The 22,227-nt window shown below is 45.3% G+C and overlaps 1 protein-coding gene across 1 annotated transcript in view; it reads right to left on the reverse strand.

Moving 5' to 3' along the window:
- Window positions 1-22,227, reverse strand: part of LOC129833503 (tumor necrosis factor receptor superfamily member 16-like) — a 49,269-nt gene that overhangs the window by 19,340 nt on the left and 7,702 nt on the right. Inside the window, exon 3 of the mRNA XM_055898152.1 lies at window positions 11,518-11,880. Within this exon, the coding sequence (XP_055754127.1) occupies window positions 11,518-11,880 (363 nt within the window). The remainder of the gene's footprint in view (window positions 1-11,517; window positions 11,881-22,227) is intronic.

Below are 22,227 nucleotides of genomic sequence, written 5' to 3' on the forward strand. Positions count from 1 at the left end.
GATGAAGAGATGAACAGAGAGGGATGGAGAGAGAGATGTGAATTGAGAAAGAGAGAGAGAGATGTGAGCTGAGAGAGGATGAGAGATAGAGATGTGAGCTGAGAGAGGATGAGAGAGAGAGAGAGAGAGAGAGATGTGAGCTGAGAGGGAGAGAGATGTAAGCTGAGAGAGAGAGAGCGAGAGAGAGATGTGCGCTGAGAGAGTGAGAGAGAGATGTGAGCTGAGAGAGAGAGATGTGAGCTGAGAGAGGATGAGAGAGAGAGATGTGAGCTGAGAGAGGATGAGAGAGAGAGAGAGATGAGAGAGACCCCTCCTGTCTCAGCCTACAGTATTTATGCTGCAGTAGTTTATGTGTCGGGGGGCTAGGGTCAGTTGGTTATATTTGGAGTACTTCTCCTGTCTTATCCGGTGTCCTGTGTGAATTTAAGTATGCTCTCTCTAATTCTCTCCTTCTCTCTTTCTTTCTCTCTCTCGGGGGACCTGAGCCCTAGGACCATGCGTCAGGACTACCGGGCATGATGACTCCTTGCTGTCCCCAGTCCACCTGGCCTTGCTGCTGTTCCAGTTTCAACTGTTCTGCCTGCGGCTATGGAACCCTGACTTGTCCACCGGACGTGCTACCTGTCCCAGATCTGCTGTTTTCAACTCTCTAGAGACCGCAGGAGCGGTAGAGATACTCTTAATGATCGGCTATGAAAAGCCAACTGACATTTACTCCTGATTATTATCTGACCTTGCAGGTCATTTATGAACATTTGAACATCTTGGCCATGTTCTGTTATAATCTCCACCCGGCACAGCCATAAGAGGACTGGCCACCCCTCATAGCCTGGTTCCTCTCTAGGTTTCTTCCTAGGTTTTGGCCTTTCTAGGGAGTTTTTCCTAGCCGCCGTGCTTCTACACCTGCATTGCTTGCTGTTTGGGCTTTTAGGCTGGGTTTCTGTACAGCACTTTGAGATATCAGCTGATGTACGAAGGGCTATATAAAATAAACTTGACGATGTGAGCTGAGAGAGAGAGAGATGTGAGCTGAGAGAGAGAGAGATGTGAGCTGAGAGATGTGAGCTGAGAGAGAGAGAGAGATGTGAGCTGAGAGAGAGAGAGAGAGAGAGAGATGTGAGCTGAGAGAGAGAGAGTGTCTAAGTCTGTGTGGGTCCTGCTGCAGAGTGTTCGGTGCTCATAAAGGTTACCCAGCGAAACCCTCTCTCTCTAATCATTCTCTCATTGTGAGTGATTGCCACTTGGAAACAGCTGGATATGAAGGGAGTATGTGAAAATGCCTGCCGCAGCTACTTAAACACACATGCACACACACACACACACACACACACACACACACACCCACACACCCACACACACACACACACACACACACACACACACACACACACACACACACACACACACACACACACACACACACACACACACACACACACACACACACACACTGTGTCAGCAAGATTGAAATCTAGTATCACACACATTGACTGAGTTAGGCCTAGATTCAATCAGATCAAGCGTTAACCGCCGAAGTCTGGATAATTCTTTGCAAAAACGGTTTGAATGGTCCACTGGCTCCCAGAGGCAAGATTTAGATTGGATGTTACATTTCAAGAACCCTCCCCCACACGCCCGTAGAAGGGGTGCTGTGTGTTATGTGCGTCACTGTTATCCCTCCAGTAGTTGTGGCCTATGCTAGTTTCAAGTTATGAAAGGTGGCCGACAGTCTGCGATTTATTTTCATTGAAATTGAAAGTGGATAATACTGGTAAAGTCAAACATCACAACACGTTCTAAACCACTCTGGTGGCAGACTTTTGTCCCTGTCTCCATCATCACATGGCTGCTTGCTGCACTTTGTTACCACCGCAAATATCGTTAAGATTGCCCATTATAGTTGTTTTTGTAAGGACCCAAAAAACTGAGGCAGTGGGAGAACCTAGAAAGTAAACACAAAAATAATGTATTATTAGCTAGCTAGCTGGCTACAGTAGGCCACTTGTAGGGTAATGCCAGGTGTGCACTACATGACTTAACATGTAGTGGCTGAGCCTCAGCCACATGTAGTGGCTAACATGGCTGAGCCTCTCACACTAAACGACCGTCTTTCCTGTAATATTCTGTTGTCTTGCCAACATAGTGGTGCAATACTAAACCATGTGGCACAGACAGGGGTCACACACTAAACCATGTGGCACAGACAGGGGTCACACACTAAACCATGTGGCACAGACAGGGGTCACACACTAAACCATGTGGCACAGACAGGGGTCACACACTAAACCACGTGGCACAGACAGGGGTCACACACTAAACCATGTGGCACAGACAGGGGTCACACACTAAACCATGTGGCACAGACAGGGGTCACACACTAAACCACGTGGCACAGACAGGGGTCACACACTAAACCACGTGGCACAGACAGGGGTCACACACTAAACCACGTGGCACAGACAGGGGTCACACACTAAACCACGTGGCACAGACAGGGGTCACACACTAAACCACGTGGCACAGACAGGGGTCACACACTAAACCACGTGGCACAGACAGGGGTCACACACTAAACCATGTGGCACAGACAGGGGTCACACACTAAACCATGTGGCACAGACAGGGTTCACACACTAAATCATGTGGCACAGACAGGGCTCACACACTAAACCATGTGGCACAGACAGGGGTCACACACTAAACCATGTGGCACAGACAGGGGTCACACACTAAACCATGTGGCACAGACAGGGGTCACACACTAAACCATGTGGCACAGACAGGGCTCACACACTAAACCATGTGGCACAGACAGGGTTCACACACTAAACCATGTGGCACAGACAGGGGTCACACACTAAACCATGTGGCACAGACAGGGGTCACACACTAAACCATGTGGCACCGACAGGGGTCACACACTAAACCATGTGGCACAGACAAGGATCACACACTACAAGATTCCTCACTTGGTCGTGAGGATTGTCGATTGCACGTTCTATGGTATATTGGTGATCACACAATTGAATGTGCATCCCGCCACCTACTATGCAGGAGGGAAACTGGATTCCCCCCAAAACTGAACAAACTACCCAAAAATAAATAAATAAAATAAAATCAATCAAAACGTTTTGTTAAAATATAAAACAGATCTGATCCCTACACAGGCTCAAGGGGAACCTGGAAGGGCAAGTCTTCCGGCGCCAGTACCCCTTGAAAGTCTTCAGATGTAAAATCCTTAAGTCAGTTTGTCCAGTTTTCTAGACTTCTTTGAGACTTGTGCTGTATAGCTTATAACTGTGGAAATGAATGCAACAAATTCCACCCTCTTAACCCACAGGGTATCTTTTGTCTGGCAGCAAACATTTACTACAGGCTGTGGTGTATCCACTACCATATCTTCACTTACGTTGCTCAGGTCAATACAATTCTGGTCTGACCAATCGGATTCCATGCTTCAAGATTGCTTCGATCACGTGGACTGGGATATATTCCGGATAGCCTCAGACAACATTTACGTATACGCTGACTCGGTGAAGAAGTTTATTAGCAAGTGCATCGGAGATGTCGTTCCCTCTGTGACCATTAAAACCTTCCCTAACCAAAACCTGTGGATTGATGGCAGCATTCGCACGAAACTGAATGCGCGAACCACCGTTTTTAATCAGGGCAAGGCGACCGGAAACACGACCGAATACAAACAGTGCAGCTATTCCCTCTTCAAGGCAATCAAACAGGCAAAGTGTCAGTATAGAGACAAAGTAGAGTCACAATTCAACGGCTCAAACACGAGATGTATGTGGCAGGGTCTACAGTCAATCACGGATTACAAAAAGAAAACCAGCCCCGTCGCGGACCGGGATGTCTTGCTCCCAGACAAACTAAACAACTTCTTTGCTCGCTTTGAGGACAATACAGTTCCACTGACAAGGCACGCTACCAAATCCTGTGTGCTCTCCTTCTCCGTGGCCAACGTGAGTAAAACATTTAAATGTGTTAACCCTCGCAAGGCTGCCGGCCCAGACGGCATCCCTAGCTGCGTCCTCAGAGCATGTGCAGACCAGCTGGCTGATGTGTTTACGGACATATTCAACCAATCCCTATCCCAGTCTGTTGTCCCCACATAATTGAAGATGGCCACAATTGTTCCTATTCCCAAGAAAGCTAAGGTAACTGAACTAAATGACTATCGCCCCGTAGCACTCACTTCTGTCATCATGAAGTGCTTTGAGAGACTAGTTAAGTATCATATCACCTCCACCCTACCCGATACCCTTGACCCACTCCAATTTCCTTACCCCCCCAATAGGTCCACTGACAATGCAATCGCAATCACACTGCACACTGCCCTCTCCCATCTGGACAAGAGAAATACCTATGTAAGAATCCTGTTCATTCACTACCGCTCAGCATTTTTCACCATAGTACCCTCCAAACTCGTCATGAAGCTCGAGACTCTGGGTCTCGACCCCGCCCTGTGCAACTGGGTCCTGGACTTTCTGACGGGCCGCCCCCAGGTGGTGAAAGTAGCAAACAACATCTCCACCCCGCTGATCCTCAACACTTGGGCCCCACAAGGGTGTGTTCTCAGCCCTCTCCTGTACGCCCTGCTCACCATGACTGCCTGGCCATGCACGCCTCCAAATCAATCATCAAGTTTGCAGACGACACTACAGTGGTGGGCCTGATTACCAACAACGACAAGACAGCCTACAGGGAGGAGGTGAGGGCCCTCAGAGTGTGGTTTCAGGAAAATAACCTCTCACTCAACGTCATAAAAGCAAAGGAGATGATCGTGGACTTCAGGAAACACTAGAGGGAGCACCACCCTATCCACATCGACGGGACCGCAGTGAAGAAGGTGGAAAGTTTTAAGCTCCTCGGCGTACACATCACAGACAAACTGAAATGGTCCACAGTGCCTCAGGAGGCTAAAACACTCACAAACTTTTACAGATGCACAATCGAGAGCATCCTGTCGGGCTGTATCACAGCCTGGTACGGCAATTGCACCGCCCTCAACCGCAAGGCTCTCCAGAGGGTAGTGCGGTCTGCACATCGCATCACCGGGGGCAAACTACCTGCACTCCAGGACACCTACACCACCCGATGTCACAGGAAGGCTAAAAAGATCATCAAGGACAACAACCACTCGAGCCACTGCCTGTCTACCATAATGCCACTTTAATAATGTTTACATACCCTACATTACTCATCTCGTATGTACAGGTATATACTGTATTCTACACCATCTGCTGCATCTTGCCTATGCCGCACGCCATCGCTCATCCATATATTTATATGCACATATTCATGCACTTATTACACAATTGCACTTATTCATCACTTTACATTTGTGCGTATAAGGTAGTTGTTGTGAATTTGTTAGATTACTGGTTAGATTTTACTGCATAGTTGGAACTAGAAGCACAAGCGTTTCACTACACTTGCATTAACACCTGCTAACCATGTGTATGTGACCAATACAATGTGATTTGATTTGACTTGTTTTCTCAATTCTTTTAATTCCCTCCACATAGGAGATTTGATTGACAGCTCTAACTCTTGCCACCTTCTTCACCTTCACAGGGCACTCCAGGAACTCAGGATCATGATCCCCACCACAATTGCAGCACCATCATCTTTCTACACACCATTCTTCAGAATACTCTGTTCGTCTGCACACTGTTGAAACGTCTGCACACACTTGAAACATGGCCAAATCCTTTAATATTCTTACACTGCAGTGGTTGGGGACGAAAGCTTCCTACATAACCAAACTTCACATGCGTAGGTATTTGCTCTTTATCAAAAACCAACAGAACCGACAGACTTTCTTCTATTTCTCCATTCCCCCAGCGGTTCAGACACCAGGAATTCTCTTCAGGTATTCAACCTGAACATCCGTCGTCGCCCCTGAGATGACTCTTTTAACAGGTGCTCTACTCTGAAGTTCAAAACATTAAAACTTCTGTTGTCCGGATTCTTTTGAGTCCCACTGCAATCTTCCTCTGCTCTTCGGAAATACAATGAATCAAAATACGCCATTTTAGACACCTCAAACGGGTTTCCCACATATGCATCCTTACTCAACAAACGCATCCCAACAAGAAGCAATTCATTATCATTCACACACATATCCTCCACTCCAATTTTAGACAATTTCAACTACTGTTGTCCATTCAGAACATTCGTCTTCACCAAATTTGCTCAACGCGCTGCTTGATTCCAACTCAGCATCCACTTCCGCCATCTTCCCACACACTAGTCGACACATTGAAATGACAGTGGACATGTAAACATTAATGACAGATAAACCAATACATGTATTGACCCAAATTACTTATTGATATTGGTATGAGTGGGTTCATGTTGTTTTATAGATCTACACAAGCTGCGGTTTGCTATTTAGAGTTGATGAACTAGACTTTCCATTGCAACAATGATATCATTTCATTTAACGTAGCTACATCAAGCTTTGGCTCAAAGCAGCCTCATAAATGTTTTCAGTCAGACATTCATGCTTGCCACACAGAGTTGAAATGTCTAGCCAACACTTCAGAGCTGTAACGATTTAACGCTTTGGTTAAAGGCAAGTATAAACGCATACTAGTAGTAGTCATCGTTCCTGCTGGGGAGTCATTCTGGGTGATGCGAAACAATGTCAACATCTCACTGGCTTCTTCTCTGGCGAGCTCTCATTGGCTATTGCTGATCACAGTTCCAAAAGCTTGTTGTTGCACATTTCACACTAAAGAGCATTGCAGATTTTGCTCTGATGAAATCAAACATGTTTGAAAATATCAGGATGTCTGGGACTGCTCGAAGACGAGATCGGTAGCCCTCAGATTGCGTCTCTGACCCGTTCAAGTTAAATGAGCGTTGGTGACGGCCGCACGCCCTGAGTAGGCAACGACATGGGGAATTTTTGTCTCAGATTTCAGGGACAGCTAAAATTGTGTAGTGTACACCCGGCATAACTCAATTGAACTGATAATTAGCTGACTTTACACACTGTTAAGCTAAGTGAATTAAATGTCATCAACTAGCAAACTTCCTATTAGCTAGCTATCTTGATGTAATCATTGTTAATTAAAAACACAGTCTCCAAATGCATTTGTAAATAATAACCATGGAAGAGGGTGAAATTGAATCTCCAGCTGTCAGTAAAGGGAGAGTGTCAGCTACTGGACAGGGCAGGTCATTTTGTTGCAGGACATTATGAAAAGATTGTCCAGTTCCAGTACCTAGAGGGGAAAAGTTTGAGGACAGCGAGATAATAGCAACATAATATTCTGTGCTGTGTAATTGAAGTATAATGAAGCCTGTTTCTTTGTGATGTTTTCTGTCTTCAGATATGGAACGCTGTGAAAGCCTGTTTGTGTCACACCCTGATCTGTTTCACCTGTTTTGTGTTGGTCCCCCCCCCCCCCCCCCTCCAGGTGTTGCCCATCTTCCCCATTATCCCCTGTGTATTTATACCTGTGTTCTCTGTTTGTCTGTTGGTAGTTCGTTTTGTTCATAAAACCTACCAGCATTTGTTCCCCTGCTCCTGCCTCTTTTCTTGCTCCTGTTTTCTAGTCCTTCCCGGTGTTGACCGTTCTGCCTGTCCTGACCCTGAGACAGCCTGCCGGTTTGTACCTTACCCCACCGTTCTGGATTATTTACCCCTACCTGCCCTGACCCTGAGACAGCCTGCCGGTTTGTACCTTACCACACCGTTCTGGATTATTTACCCCTACCTGCCCTGACCCTGAGACAGCCTGCCGGTTTGTACCTTACCCCACCGTTCTGGATTATTTACCCCTACCTGCCCTGACCCTGAGACTTCCTGCCGTTCTGGACCCTTTACACCCTCTCTGGATTAATGACCACTGCCTGCCTTGACCTGTTATTTGCTTGCCCCTGTTGTTGTAATAGACTTTTGTTGTTTCGACACAGTCTGCATCTGGGTCTTACCTAAACGTGACAGTTTGCCGATGAAGAGAGAGGTCCCAATGAAGGTTCCAAGAGACTAAGGGTTTATCCTATATGCCATGGGTCATTGTGGCTAGCTACTTCTTGTCCCTCATGCTAGCCTTTACAACCAAATATCACTTCAGAAATGTCAACATTATAAATATTGACATGGCCAGCATTGTAGACCATTTCTTCCCTCTTGCTGCAGATTTAACTGATCTAGAAATAACATAGACATGCTGTGAAAACCAGCGTGTTGTAAATGTTCTCAAATGTTTTGTCACCACTTCTTGTTTTGTAGAATTATTTTTGTCCTCATGCGCAGTTGCTACTAATCTGGTGAGCATCAAATTTGTCCTCATAGACCACCGGGGTGTCTTGGGAACAGAACAGTCATGGCAATGGTTCGATGGCGTCCACATGTTTCCATGTGACCTTATGGGTCCTTTCACATGCCAGAGTCCCCCGACACACCACACAGGGCAAGGTCACCCAGAGCCACCCCATACTGTCACTACTGTTCCTAGCACTGTCCCTAGTCCTGTCCGTGGCCAGCGGAACACAACACAGGGTCACAGAGAAGAAGACAGAGCCCCGAGGTCAGAGGTGAGAGGCGCTCTGGTTGTGTGCTGTCTTTATCTCCACTGCTGGTGGTCCTCTATATGGTACAGCACAAGGCTTTGTACCCTACTGTACATCACTCATAATAGAAGGCCTGACATAGATGTCCACTCACTGTATGAGGCACACATGGTGTGGTTTGACTGGATTTCTGCAGTCCATATGACTCTCTGACTCTCACGGAAGGTACTGGAGTGGATCATAAGTGATTATGCCCAATTGGGATAGGTTACTGGACTTTATGTTCATATGAGTCAGTGAGAGAGGGAGAGAAAGAGAGAGAACACTGTATATGAGACTATGAATATGGGACAGGTTCTGGACATGTTCATGTGATTCTGAATTGGAAAGGTTCTGTGACGTGTTCATGTGATTACTGTACATTTGTATTGTTTATTTCACTAAGTGTTTATTATCTACTTCACTTGCTTTAGCAATGTTAACATATGTTTCCCATGCCAATAAAGCCCTTGAATTGAATTGAGAGAGAGAAGAAGGTAGTGAGGAAAACAGAGAAGGGAAGAGCGGACACAATTTCTTACACTTTCATGTCTGGGCTGGTTCATGTGACTATGAATTGGGAAGGTTCTGGACTGGTTCATGTAATTATGAATTGGGAAGGTTCTAGACTGGTTCATGTGATTATGAATTGGGAAGGTTCTGGACTGGTTCATGTGATTATGAATTGGGAAGGTTCTGGACTGGTTCATGTGATTATGGTGCTGGGACATGTGTCCTCTTTTTTCCTCACTACCTTCTACTCTCTCTCTCTCTCTCTCTCTCTCTCTCTTCTCTCATTTTAATCTCTCTCTCTCTTTCGATCTCTTTCTATCTCTTTCTGTCTATCTGTCTCTCTCTCTCTCTCTCTCTCTCTCTTTTCTCATTTTAATCTCCCTCTCTCTGAACAGAGATGTCCCTGGCTGATCAGAAGCAGGTGTTTCTGCCTTTTTGAGAACACAGAAACAGCTGTCAGTGAGGAGGAGGAGTCTGCCTCCTAAATGACACTTTACTCACTATGTAGTGTACTACTTTTGACCAGGACACGCTGCGGGCTCTGGTTAAAAGCAATTCACTATATAGGGAATAGGGTGCCATTTTGGACACAGCCTATGTGTGGGCGAGAGAGTGTTTTCTCCTCTCCTGATCTTTCTGGGTTTATCTTTTGTCAGTCTGTTTCACAACTAACTGAGAACTGCCAGCCGCGGCCAAGAGATGACAGAACATTAAAAGAAGAGCGATTTATGACCCCCATCTGCCTGACAAGCATCTCCAGCACAGTGCAGCAGGTGTCCACGGATATCCCACTTGCATTTGCAACGTGGCATTTCTGGCCCAGGCAGCATCCAAGCCCAGCACACAAACCTCGCCCAAGTCCCCCATCCAAAAAGTAACTAATCCTAGTAAGTGTTTAAGTTCCAAATTCCGAACCTAATATCCAAAACCATTACGGAAATCTTGTTCCCAAAACCCAAAATTAATGTACATGATCAAAAACCAATATCAAGCCTGGTTTTTATCACCTTTACAAAACCTTGGAACGTTCTAGTCCTACTGTACCAAAGGTCATCTGGAGGTGGCGTTAAGGACCTCTGTTATAAATTTGATAATTTCCTTCATACAGTATATTTACTGGAACTCAAACCTGCTGGTCCCATAAACCTAACCCAGCCTGTGGAGCCAACCCAGGGCCCATAAACCTAACCCAGCCTGTGGAGCCAACCCAGGTCCCATAAACCTAACCCAGCCTGTGGAGCCAACCCAGGTCCCATAAACCTAACCCAGCCTGTGGAGCCAACCCAGGTCCCATAAACCTAACCCAGCCTGTGGAGCCAACCCAGGTCCCATAAACCTAACCCAGCCTGTGGAGCCAACCCAGGTCCCATAAACCTAACCCAGCCTGTGGAGCCAACCCAGGTCCCATAAACCTAACCCAGCCTGTGGAGCCAACCCAGGTCCCATAAACCTAACCCAGCCTGTGGAGCCAACCCAGGTCCCATAAACCTAACCCAGCCTGTGGAGCCAACCCAGGTCCCATAAACCTAACCCAGCCTGTGGAGCCAACCCAGGTCCCATAGACCTAACCCAGCCTGTGGAGCCAACCCAGGTCCCATAGACCTAACCCAGCCTGTGGAGCCAACCCAGGTCCCATAAACCTAACCCAGCCTGTGGAGCCAACCCAGGTCCCATAAACCTAACCCAGCCTGTGGAGCCAACCCAGGTCCCATAAACCTAACCCAGCCTGTGGAGCCAACTCAGGTCCCATAAACCTAACCCAGCCTGTGGAGCCAACCCAGGTCCCATGAACCTAACCCAGCCTGTGGAGCCAACCCAGGTCCCATAGACCTAACCCAGCCTGTGGAGCCAACCCAGGTCCCATAAACCTAACCCAGCCTGCTACCAAAGCAGGGAGCTCCAGATCTTGTAGCCCAAGCAGCAGTGGAACTCCCAGAGGCTGGGCTTATTATTCACTGACATGGCTGATTTCATGCCACGTCCACCCTGCTGGATTGACAGCTTCCTTGGTATGTGCTCCAGTGCTGCAGCCTGCCCTGTAGTGCATCTGTGTTCACAGTGCCCGCAGAGGGAATACCTGGCCTCTAGTTAGAGCGTTTGGAGATTATGCACTGTCTCTGTGTTGACACTCCACCACTTCTTGACCTCTGTGACCGCTGTTCTGTTGTTTCTGCCGTCTGACAATTTGGCCTGCATGGCCCTCTGACCCTGACTGTAGAACAGACACATGTGGAAGTCACCCCTGTTGACCTCCTGAATTCACATGAGAAAGAAAACATTGTGATAGAGACATACAGGCCTTTACTATACGACCCTGATAGGACAGGAGGGCAAAGGTTACCATAAGTTCCCAGACGTTACTGTTACTGGCTAGCGTGCAGGTTGTGTGTGTATGTTGCTGTTAGTGTGTGTTGGTTCTCTTACTGTGGCAGAGGGAGTCGCTGACGGGGGTGCAGGCGCTCAGCTCCACCTCGATGCCCTCATCACATATGGTGCAGGGCAGGCAGGGGTCCAGGGAGCTGTCCCGGTCGGAGTAGGTGTCGTCTATACACTCCTCACACACCGTGTCGTGGTTGTGCTCGCAGTGTGCCAACACGCCCTGGCCCGCCGGGCACACCGTGCAGGGCTCGCAGCGCCCAGACACCTCATTCAGGTAGTAGTTGTAGTCACACACGCAGATGGCATTGTTGGAGTCAGTGCAGGGCGTCTGCATGCGCATCAGACCTGTACACATGGTGCAGGGGATACAGGTGTCTGTGTGGCTGTAGGTCTCTGAGTAGGTCTCACCTGGAGGAGAAGAAAGAAGAAGGGGATAGAGAACGATGAGGGGAGGATGATCTACCGATCCTCGACTTTGGCGATGTCATTTACAAAATAGCCTCCAATACCCTACTCAATAAATTTGGATGCAGTCTATCACAGTGCCATCCGTTTTGTCACCAAAGCCACATATACTACCCATCATTGCGACCTGTACGCTGTCATTGGCTGGCCCTCGCTTCATACTCGTCGCCAAACCCACTGGCTCCAGGTCATCTACAAGACCCTGCTAGGTAAAGTCCCCCCTTATCTCAGCTCGCTGGCCACCATAGCAGCACGCACTCCAGCAGGTATATCTCTCTGGTCACCCCCAAAACCAATTCCTCTTGGCCGCCTCTCCTTCCAGTTCTCTGCTGCCAATGACTGGAACGAACTACACAAATCTCTGAAACTGGAAACACTTATCTCCCTCACTAGCTTTAAGCACCAGCTGTCAGAGCAGCTCACAGATTACTGCACCTGTACATAGCCCATCTATAATTTAGCCCAAACAACTACCTCTCCCCAACTGTATTTATTTATTTTGCTCCTTTGCACCCCATTATTTCTATCTCTACTTTGCACATTCTTCCACTGCAAATCTACCATTCCAGTGTTTTACTTGCTATATTGTATTTACTTCGCACCCATGGCCTTTTTTTGTTGTCTTTACCTCCCTTATCTCACCTCATTTGCTCACATTGTATATTGACTTATTTTTCTACTGTATTATTGACTGTATGTTTGTTTTACTCCATGTGTGTTGTTGTATGTGTCGAACTGCTTTGCTTTATCTTGGCCAGGTCGCAATTGAGAACTTGTTCACAACTTGCCTACCTGGTTAAATAAAGTTGAAATAAATAAAAAATATTTAAAAAATGAGACAGAGGGGTGAAGGGGAAGGGGGATGGAGGGAGGGAGGGAGGGAGGAGAGGAAAAATGTATATGAGAAGGAGATGAGAGAGAGAGAGACAGTCAGTCTAATGACATGAATCATGTTTACTGCTGCTGTGTTCATCGAGAGGGGGGACACAGTGATCCAGTGGGCTCTGGATGATTTGTGTTGTGAGACATGAAAGGTGCTCTTGTTGAGGAAGGAGTCTGAAGCCTGCCGCGCTCATTACTAGATTGATCTCTGTGTGGACTGTACCGACTGTACTGTAATCATATAGCTCTCTGCTGCTCTGAACAGACGACGAGATTGCCTGTATTCAAAGTTAGTATTCAAAGTATTCAAGCTGGGTTTGGCACAAATTATCACTGATCATTTGATGCTTGGCCACTCTTCATCATTTTAAAGTATGTTTCAAGCTATTTCTGAAAAGAATACATACGTCTAACAATATTGAGATGAATAAACTTAGTGCACGCCATACGCATGTTTCCCATTGTAAATCAGACTTGTCATGAAAGTGTGCGTGTGTGAACAAGCATTATAACTCTGCCAGGAAAACGCCCTCCATTCACCTGACTATAACACCCTCCAACACCCTTTATTTGCTGCATGATTTGGAACTGTTGGAATTAGGCCATGGGACGGCAGTTTCTAAAAGAAAGAGCAATGGCGAATTTGATCACATTTCTGTAGAGGTGTGGGCAGAATGTTTTAGAGTGACTTTTTCAAACTAAACATGCATGCTGCCTATATCGAGTGCCAAACACTTTATTGATTGTATATTCAAAAATGTTTTCATTAAAATGCTACAGCCCACACTTCTTTGCAAAAGACTAATTGTTTTGTTGATCAATATATTATTGTGTTTGTTCAGTATCTCCTGCCTTGGGTCTCTGAGATGTCACGCTCCTATCGCACAGCAATACTGTAGCCTATATCCATAGTGTCAAGTCTTTTACACAAGCTACCGGTATATGTACTGTGTAGGAAGAATGTATTCATCTTTTTCAGTCATTTATGCTGTATCTGGCTGTAAAGGGCAGTAATTTATGCTGTATCTGGCTGTAAAGGGCAGAAATTTATGCTGTATCTGGCTGTAAAGGGCAGAAATTCATGCTGTATCTGGCTGTAATTTATGCTGTATCTGGCTGTAAAGGGCAGTAATTGATGCTGTATCTGGCTGTAATTTATGCTGTATCTGGCTGTACAGGACAGTAATTTATTCTGTAGCTGGCTGTAAAGGGCAGTAATTTATGCTGTATCTGGCTGTAAAGGGCAGTAATTCATGTTGTATCTGGCTGTAAAGGGCAGTAATTCATGCTGTATCTGGCTGTAAAGGGCAGTAATTTATGCTGTATCTGGCTGTAAAGGGCAGTAATTTATGCTGTATCTGGCTGTAAAGGGCAGTAATTTATGCTGTATCTGGCTGTAAAGGGCAGTGATTTATGCTGTATCTGGCTGTAAAGGGCAGTAATTTATGCTGTATCTGGCTGTAAAGGGCAGTAATTTATGCTGTATCTGGCTGTAAAGGGCAGAAATTCATGCTGTATCTGGCTGTAATTTATGCTGTATCTGGCTGTAAAGGGCAGTAATTTATGCTGTATCTGGCTGTAATTTATGCTGTATCTGGCTGTACAGGACAGTAATTTATTCTGTAGCTGGCTGTAAAGGGCAGTAATTTATGCTGTATCTGGCTGTAAAGGGCAGTAATTCATGTTGTATCTGGCTGTAAAGGGCAGTAATTCATGCTGTATCTGGCTGTAAAGGGCAGTAATTTATGCTGTATCTGGCTGTAAAGGGCAGTAATGTAAGCTGTATCTGGCTGTAAAGGGCAGTAATTTATGCTGTATCTGGCTGTAAAGGACAGTATTTATGCTGTATCTGGCTGTAAAGGGCAGTAATGTATGCTGTATCTGGCTGTAAAGGGCAGTAATGTATGCTGTATCTGGCTGTAAAGGGCAGTAATTTATGCTGTATCTGGCTGTAAAGGGCAGTAATTTATGCTGTATCTGGCTGTAAAGGGCAGTAATTTATGCTGTATCTGGCTGTAAATGGCAGTAATTTATGCTGTATCTGGCTGTAAAGGGCAGTAATTTACGCTGTATCTGGCTGTAAAGGGCAGTAATTTATGCTGTATCTGGCTGTAAAGAGCAGTAATTTATGCTGTATCTGGCTGTAAAGGGCAGTAATTTATGCTGTATCAGGCTGTAGTAAAGGGCAGTAATTTATGCTGTATCTGGCTGTAAAGGGCAGTAATTCATGCTGTATCTGGCTGTAAAGGGCAGTAATTTATGCTGTATCTGGCTGTAAAGGGCAGTAATTTATGCTGTATCTGGCTGTAAAGGGCAGTAATTTATGCTGTATCTGGCTGTAAAGGACAGTAATTCATGCTGTATCTGGCTGTAAAGGACAGTAATTTATGCTGTATCTGGCTGTAAAGGGCAGTAATTTATGCTGTATCTGGCTGTAAAGGGCAGTAATTTATGCTGTATCTGGCTGTAATTTATGCTGTATCTGGCTGTACAGGACAGTAATTTATTCTGTAGCTGGCTGTAAAGGGCAGTAATTTATGCTGTATCTGGCTGTAAAGGGCAGTAATTCATGCTGTATCTGGCTGTAAAGGGCAGTAATTTATGCTGTATCTGGCTGTAAAGGGCAGTAATTTATGCTGTATCTGGCTGTAAAGGACAGTAATTCATGCTGTATCTGGCTGTAAAGGACAGTAATTCATGCTGTATCTGACTGTAAAGGGCAGTAATTTATGCTGTATCTGGCTGTAAAGGGCAGTAATTTATGCTGTATCTGGCTGTAAAGGGCAGTAATTTATGCTGTATCTGGCTGTAAAGGGCAGTAATTTATGCTGTATCTGGCTATAAAGGGCAGTAATTTATGCTGTATCTGGCTGTAAAGGGCAGAAATTTATGCTGTATCTGGCTGTAAAGGGCAGAAATTCATGCTGTATCTGGCTGTAAAGGGCAGTGATTTATGCTGTATCTGGCTGTAAAGGGCAGTAATTTATGCTGTATCTGGCTGTAAAGGGCAGTAATTCATGCTGTATCTGTTTGTAATTTATGCTGTATCTGGCTGTAAAGGGCTGTAATTTATGCTGTATCTGGCTGTACAGGACAGTCATTTATTCTGCATCTGGCTGTAAAGGACAGTATTTATGCTGTATCTGGCTGTAAAGAACTGTGACACTTTCTGACAGAGAAAACAGTGGCCAATTGTTGTGGACTTGTCAACAATGTTTTGATTTCAATTCCAAAAATAAAACACATTGATTTTTGTTCTTCTCACTAACAGCAAATGGTTGCAACTTGTTATTATGTTCTTATGAATGTGTGTCCTCATATCCCCCATTTGCACAACATACTTACTTGCCTGCTTGCAATACAATACTACAACTAATAGAAAATGTGCGTGGAGGAAAGCACATTCTCAAGCCAAGTTCACTTTTTATAAATGACAACTTTTGCGTCCAAACTGGTGCATGCATGTTTTGTGGTATATTTTGTAGCTCCGCAATATTTATAAAGGAGGCCCCTGATGACTATTTGCTGAGCCAGTTGTAGTTGTCTTTATGAAGTTCCATTAGTAAAATGTGCTCTTCAGGAATGTTGGTGCTAGAAGTTGAGCCATGAAGGTGTTGACCCCAAACTGGGTTATTCTCAAGCTGAGAGTTCTTAGCGGTACAAAGTCATCCATTAATATTGCATGTTCTTATAGAATTTTTTTCAGATATAATTGGAACCCTGCTGAATTATTCATAGGGTCTGTTATTTTCGTGGCTGTAAGAGATGAGAGTGACGTTTTGCAGGAGAGGAGGAGAGGGAGGATGAGAGAGGAAGGGAGGAGAGGGAAGAGATGAGGAGAGGAGAGGATAAGAGAGGAGAGGAGGAGATGGTGGAGAGGAGGGGCCGCCTGGTTTGAATAACAGAACAGCGGCATCCCCACCGGATATAGGGTTCCCCAAATCCCTCTGTACTCCTGTGTGATGCTCTTCTAAATGGGGAACAGGAGAGAGGAGGCATCTTCTGAAATCTGTTCAATGTAGAGCTTTAGAGGCTTCCCTTGCTATTAGAAACAGCAAGTGATGCATGTTTTTGTGTGTCTGCATCTGCGTGAGAGTACCGCGTGTGTGGTGTGTGTGTGCGTGCGTGCGTGCGTGCGTGCGTGCCTGCCTGCCTGCCTGCCTGTCTGTCTGCCTGCGTGCGTGCGTGCACATGTCTGTGTGTGTCTGTGTCAGGACGAGCAGTGAGAAGTGTTGGATGGCAGTTGTTGTTGTGTTCAGTAAGAGAGAGAGAGCGTATTGCTGGTGTGAAAAGCCCTGCAGCAATGTCCCAGCACTTGCCTTGCCTTGGAAGCTCCTCCAGCATGTAAACACTAGCACAGGCTGAGCCTAATATCTCTAACATCTTGTAAACAGGAGCACAGCTTACTACCTGACACCACAGGGTGTCATCTCCCTTACTTTAAACACAGTGGAAACAGAGAATGTGAGAGGTAACGGCAACATTAGTGGAGGATAAACAGAACAGGATTGGATAAAACAGGCTCATACTGTGAGAACAGGATTGGACAAAACAGGCTCATACTGTGAGAACAGGATTGGATTAAACAGGCTCATACTGTGAGAACAGGATTGGATAAAACAGGCTCATACTGTGAGAACAGGATTGGATTAAACAGGCTCATACTGTGAGAACAGGATTGGATAAAACAGGCTCATACTGTGAGAACAGGATTGGATTAAACAGGCTCATACTGTGAGAACAGGATTGGATAAAACAGGCTCATACTGTGAGAACAGGATTGGATTAAACAGGCTCATACTGTGAGAACAGGATTGGATTAAACAGGCTCATACTGTGAGAACAGGATTGGATAAAACAGGCTCATACTGTGAGAACGGGATTGGATAAAACAGGCTCATACTGTGAGAACAGGATTGGATTAAACAGGCTCATACTGTGAGAACAGGATTGGATAAAACAGGCTCATACTATGAGAACAGGATTGGATTAAACAGGCTCATACTGTGAGAACAGGATTGGATTAAACAGGCTCATACTGTGAGAACAGGATTGGATTAAACAGGCTCATACTGTGAGAACAGGATTGGATTAAACAGGCTCATACTGTGAGAACAGGATTGGATTAAACAGGCTCATACTGTGAGAACAGGATTGGATTGAACAGGATCATACTGTGAGAAGAGGATTTGATTAAACAGGCTCATACTATGAGAACAGGATTGGATTAAACAGACTCATACTGTGAGAACAGGATTGGATAAAACAGACTCATACTGTGAGAACAGGATTGGATTAAACAGGCTCATACTGTGAGAACAGGATTGGATTAAACAGACTCATACTGTGAGAACAGGATTGGATTGAACAGGATCATACTGTGAGAACGGGATTAGATAGAACAGGATTGGATTAAACAGGTTCATACTGTGAGAACAGGATTGGATAAAACAGGTTCATACTGTGAGAACAGGATTGGATTAAACAGGCTCATACTGTGAGAACAGGATTGGATAAAACAGGTTCATACTGTGAGAACAGGATTGGATTAAACAGACTCATACTGTGAGAACAGGATTGGATTGAACAGGCTCATACTGTGAGAACAGGATTAGATAGAACAGGATTGGATTAAACAGGTTCATACTGTGAGAACAGGATTGGATAAAACAGGCTCATACTGTGAGAACAGGATTGGATTAAACAGGCTCATACTGTGAGAACAGGATTGGATTAAACAGGATCATACTGTGAGAACAGGATTGGATTAAACAGGATCATACTGTGAGAACAGGATTGGATTAAACAGGATCATACTGTGAGAACAGGATTGGATTAAACAGGATCATACTGTGAGAACAGGATTGGGTAAAACAGGCTCATACTGTGAGAACAGGATTGGATAAAACAGGACCATACTGTGAGAACAGGATTGGGTAAAACAGACTCATACTGTGAGAACAGGATTAGATAGAACAGGATTGGATTAAACAGGTTCATACTGTGAGAACAGGATTGGATAAAACAGGTTCATACTGTGAGAACATGATTGGATTAAACAGGCTCATACTGTGAGAACAGGATTGGATAAAACAGGTTCATACTGTGAGAACAGGATTGGATTAAACAGACTCATACTGTGAGAACAGGATTGGATTAAACAGGCTCATACTGTGAGAACAGGATTGGGTAAAACAGGATCATACTGTGAGAACAGGATTGGATTGAACAGGTTCATACTGTGAGAACAGGATTGGATTAAACAGGTTCGTACTGTGAGAACAGGATTGGATTAAACAGGCTCATACTGTGAGAACAGGATTGGGTAAAACAGGCTCATACTGTGAGAACAGGATTGGATTAAACAGGATCATACTGTGAGAACAGGATTGGATTAAACAGGATCATACTGTGAGAACAGGATTGGATAAAACAAGCTCATACTGTGAGAACAGGATTGGATAAAAGAGGTTCATACTGTGAGAACAGGATTGGATTAAACAGGCTCATACTGTGAGAACAGGATTGGATTAAACAGGTTCATACTGTGAGAACAGGATGTTATTTCCTCTGGGTTTCCAACTCCAACCATTTGAGGTAACACAGTGAAAAACATTGACAATGGTCCAAAATTGGTCCAAAAAAGACCATCAAATAGTAAATATACATTCATATGATTCATAAGAATCAGGGAACATGTGACAGGGCAATGGAGAGACCTGAGGTTGAGCTCCCTCCACTGACAGGTGGTAGCCCAGGTCCAGTTTGGCAGTGAGTGTTTCAGATGGTGGTCTGGTCTCTTTATATGGCTCCTGCTAGAGGTAGCAGAGCAGCTCTGACATTGACTGAGTGAGCGGGGCCTTCGATCTGGTGGAAAAATAACTGACCTTAGGGTAAATAATGATTTGAAGTAGGACTCAGATCCTTTGTTTTCTTTTCAGTCAGGCTTGACGGTACAACCTTTCCTCAACCTCCCCAATTATCCCGCAGTGCAACAGGCCTCTACCTAATTTTAGCTCGCATGCATAAATCCCTATGTAGTCATTGTATATAAACATGTCTAAACGTGACCGTATGCTCCAGAACCACGCACATGTTGGAGGGAGGGAGGGAGGGAGGGAGGGAGGGAGGGAGGGAGGGAGGGAGGGAGGGAGGGAAAAAATCAGTTACCATGCCCGTCACCTCCTGAGACCATGCAGAACATTAAGGTTAGCAACATCTTTCCTCTCTTCCTGAATATGATCCTCATGGTTCCTGTCAACCTGACCACCCTCCTCTAGATATCTAGCAGTATGATCCTGTCAGCAGTTAGTGATTGAAGGCTGATGGATGTAGTGTAAATGTGCCAATTCAGCCTGAGAAGGCCCCTCCTCTCACATCGCAGTGTTTCGACCCCATTAGATTAGCACCATTAATAATGCAGGTCTGGACATCCTTAAGTTTCTCCTGTGTCCATCCTCTTTCATCTTCTCCATTGTCAGCACTATCCTGCTGTGTTCTTCTTGGGGACCGTGGCCAATGGCCATTTCCCCACTAATGTCAGACAGCTTTCCTTCCTTAACTCTTTTCTCTCTTTCTGCTATGCTAACATAACATACTGACCTTTCACTGGCTCTTGTTTCTCTGTAGGGCTATACGTTAAACGTTCTGAAACCTGCATTCCGGTTTCTATTTGTCTTTTAAAACTTGAAACATTTATTTAACAGTGTGTAATTATCGCCACGCTTCAGTGGTCTGCTTGGCTCGACCCCAAGGTTTACAACATCTGTTTAGGGTATTATTAACGTTCCTATAATGCTATTATTATGATGTTAAAAAGCGAAGTCATATCTGGTGACAGTTATGTGTTATCCCTCATTAGCTCACCTAGTGTTGTTCTGGGGTCAGTGGAGTAATGCAGTAGTTTCCGCTGTAGGAGCCACAGAGGAGTCTCAAACTAATTTCTCCTCATTCTCCCCATTACCCACTGATCCACAATCAGTCAGTCCTCTTTTACACACTCCATTGACTAAGGAAGCTGTGGTTCTCCTCTCTCTATGTCCTTCTCTCTGTCTCTCTCTCTTTCCCTCTCTCTCTAAATCCCCAACTGAACCCCATTCAGTCAGAGGACTTTCTAAACACTTTATTGACTGGCCTTTTCTCTCTCTCCATCCCCACTGATCCCCAGTCAGTTGCAGCCCCCTTTGTGATGCTTCACTGAGAAGCAGCTCTGGAGGTGCTGTGTCCCATGACAGGCAGAGAGAGAGAGAAAGTGGAAAGGACTGATAAATATTTCAGCGGTGCTAACGTTGGCAGGCGTCTAGACCTGAAAGGATAGGGCAATGAGGAGGGGAGGTGGGGAGGTGTTAGCGGGACAGGAAGTAGAGTATCCAGAGAGGAAGAAGAGGTAAATAAAGATGCACCCATATTTACCATGAAACAGGAAATGGATGCTCTGACTGTTTTTTCACCTTTTAAAATATTAATACCTGCGCTTTATGAAATACTGCTTCTGTCTACGTATATAGCTTTTGTTATTCAGGTAAAGGTCTGTGTTTTCAGCCACTGACATACATTTATAACACTGTCAGGCCCTATCGTTGTTAGTGTTTCAGGGATGCATCAAGCACATTAACATTTTATTGGGACTAACAAAAACGGACAGGCAGAGAACAATTGTAAATTGACTCAAATTGTCACAAACTAATGCGATTCTGCTGAATTGTGGAATGTTTACCACATTATTGATACCATGTCTGTATCGTGGCTCAAGATAATTGTTTTCTAGGGCTTCCCGAGTGGCGCAGCGGTCTAAGGCACTGCATCGCAGTACTAGAGGTGTCACTACAGATCCGGATTCGATCCCGGGCTGTATAGCAGCTGGCCGCGACAGGAGACCCATGAGGTGCGGCTGACTTCCGGGTTAAGTGAGCAGTGTGTCAAGAAGCAGTGCGGCTTGGTGGCGTCGTGTTTCGGAGGACGCATGGCTCTCGACCTTCACCTCCCCTGAGTCCATACAGGAGTTGCAGCGATGGGACAACACTGACAACATTGTTTTCTGCATCCCTGTGTAGGATATCAAATGGGCGCGGCGCACTGGTATAATTAGTCTGTTTAAATGTGTAAAGATGCAGTCATGTAACACCATGCAAGATGAATGAGCAGACCCTGCTCTTTGGTGCTTGATGCTCCCTCAGACCAGTTTTTGTCCCCGTTACAGCCGATGAGTCACATAAAGACTGGTAGGGAATGAGAGTGGAGCGCTCAGTAATGGTTTATCATTTCCCATGAAAAAAGGGACAGCATTTATACATTTTAATTTCTAAATGAAGGACTCTTAGGGCAGGGTTCAGTCAAACCTTAGAATACGAGTCCATATTAGGATGTCTCTGCTGCTTTTGCAGAGAAGCCAAGTGGCTCCAGTTTCCT

Source organism: Salvelinus fontinalis, chromosome 34, assembly GCF_029448725.1.
Source record: "Salvelinus fontinalis isolate EN_2023a chromosome 34, ASM2944872v1, whole genome shotgun sequence".
In the NCBI taxonomy this organism is placed as follows: domain Eukaryota; kingdom Metazoa; phylum Chordata; class Actinopteri; order Salmoniformes; family Salmonidae; genus Salvelinus; species Salvelinus fontinalis.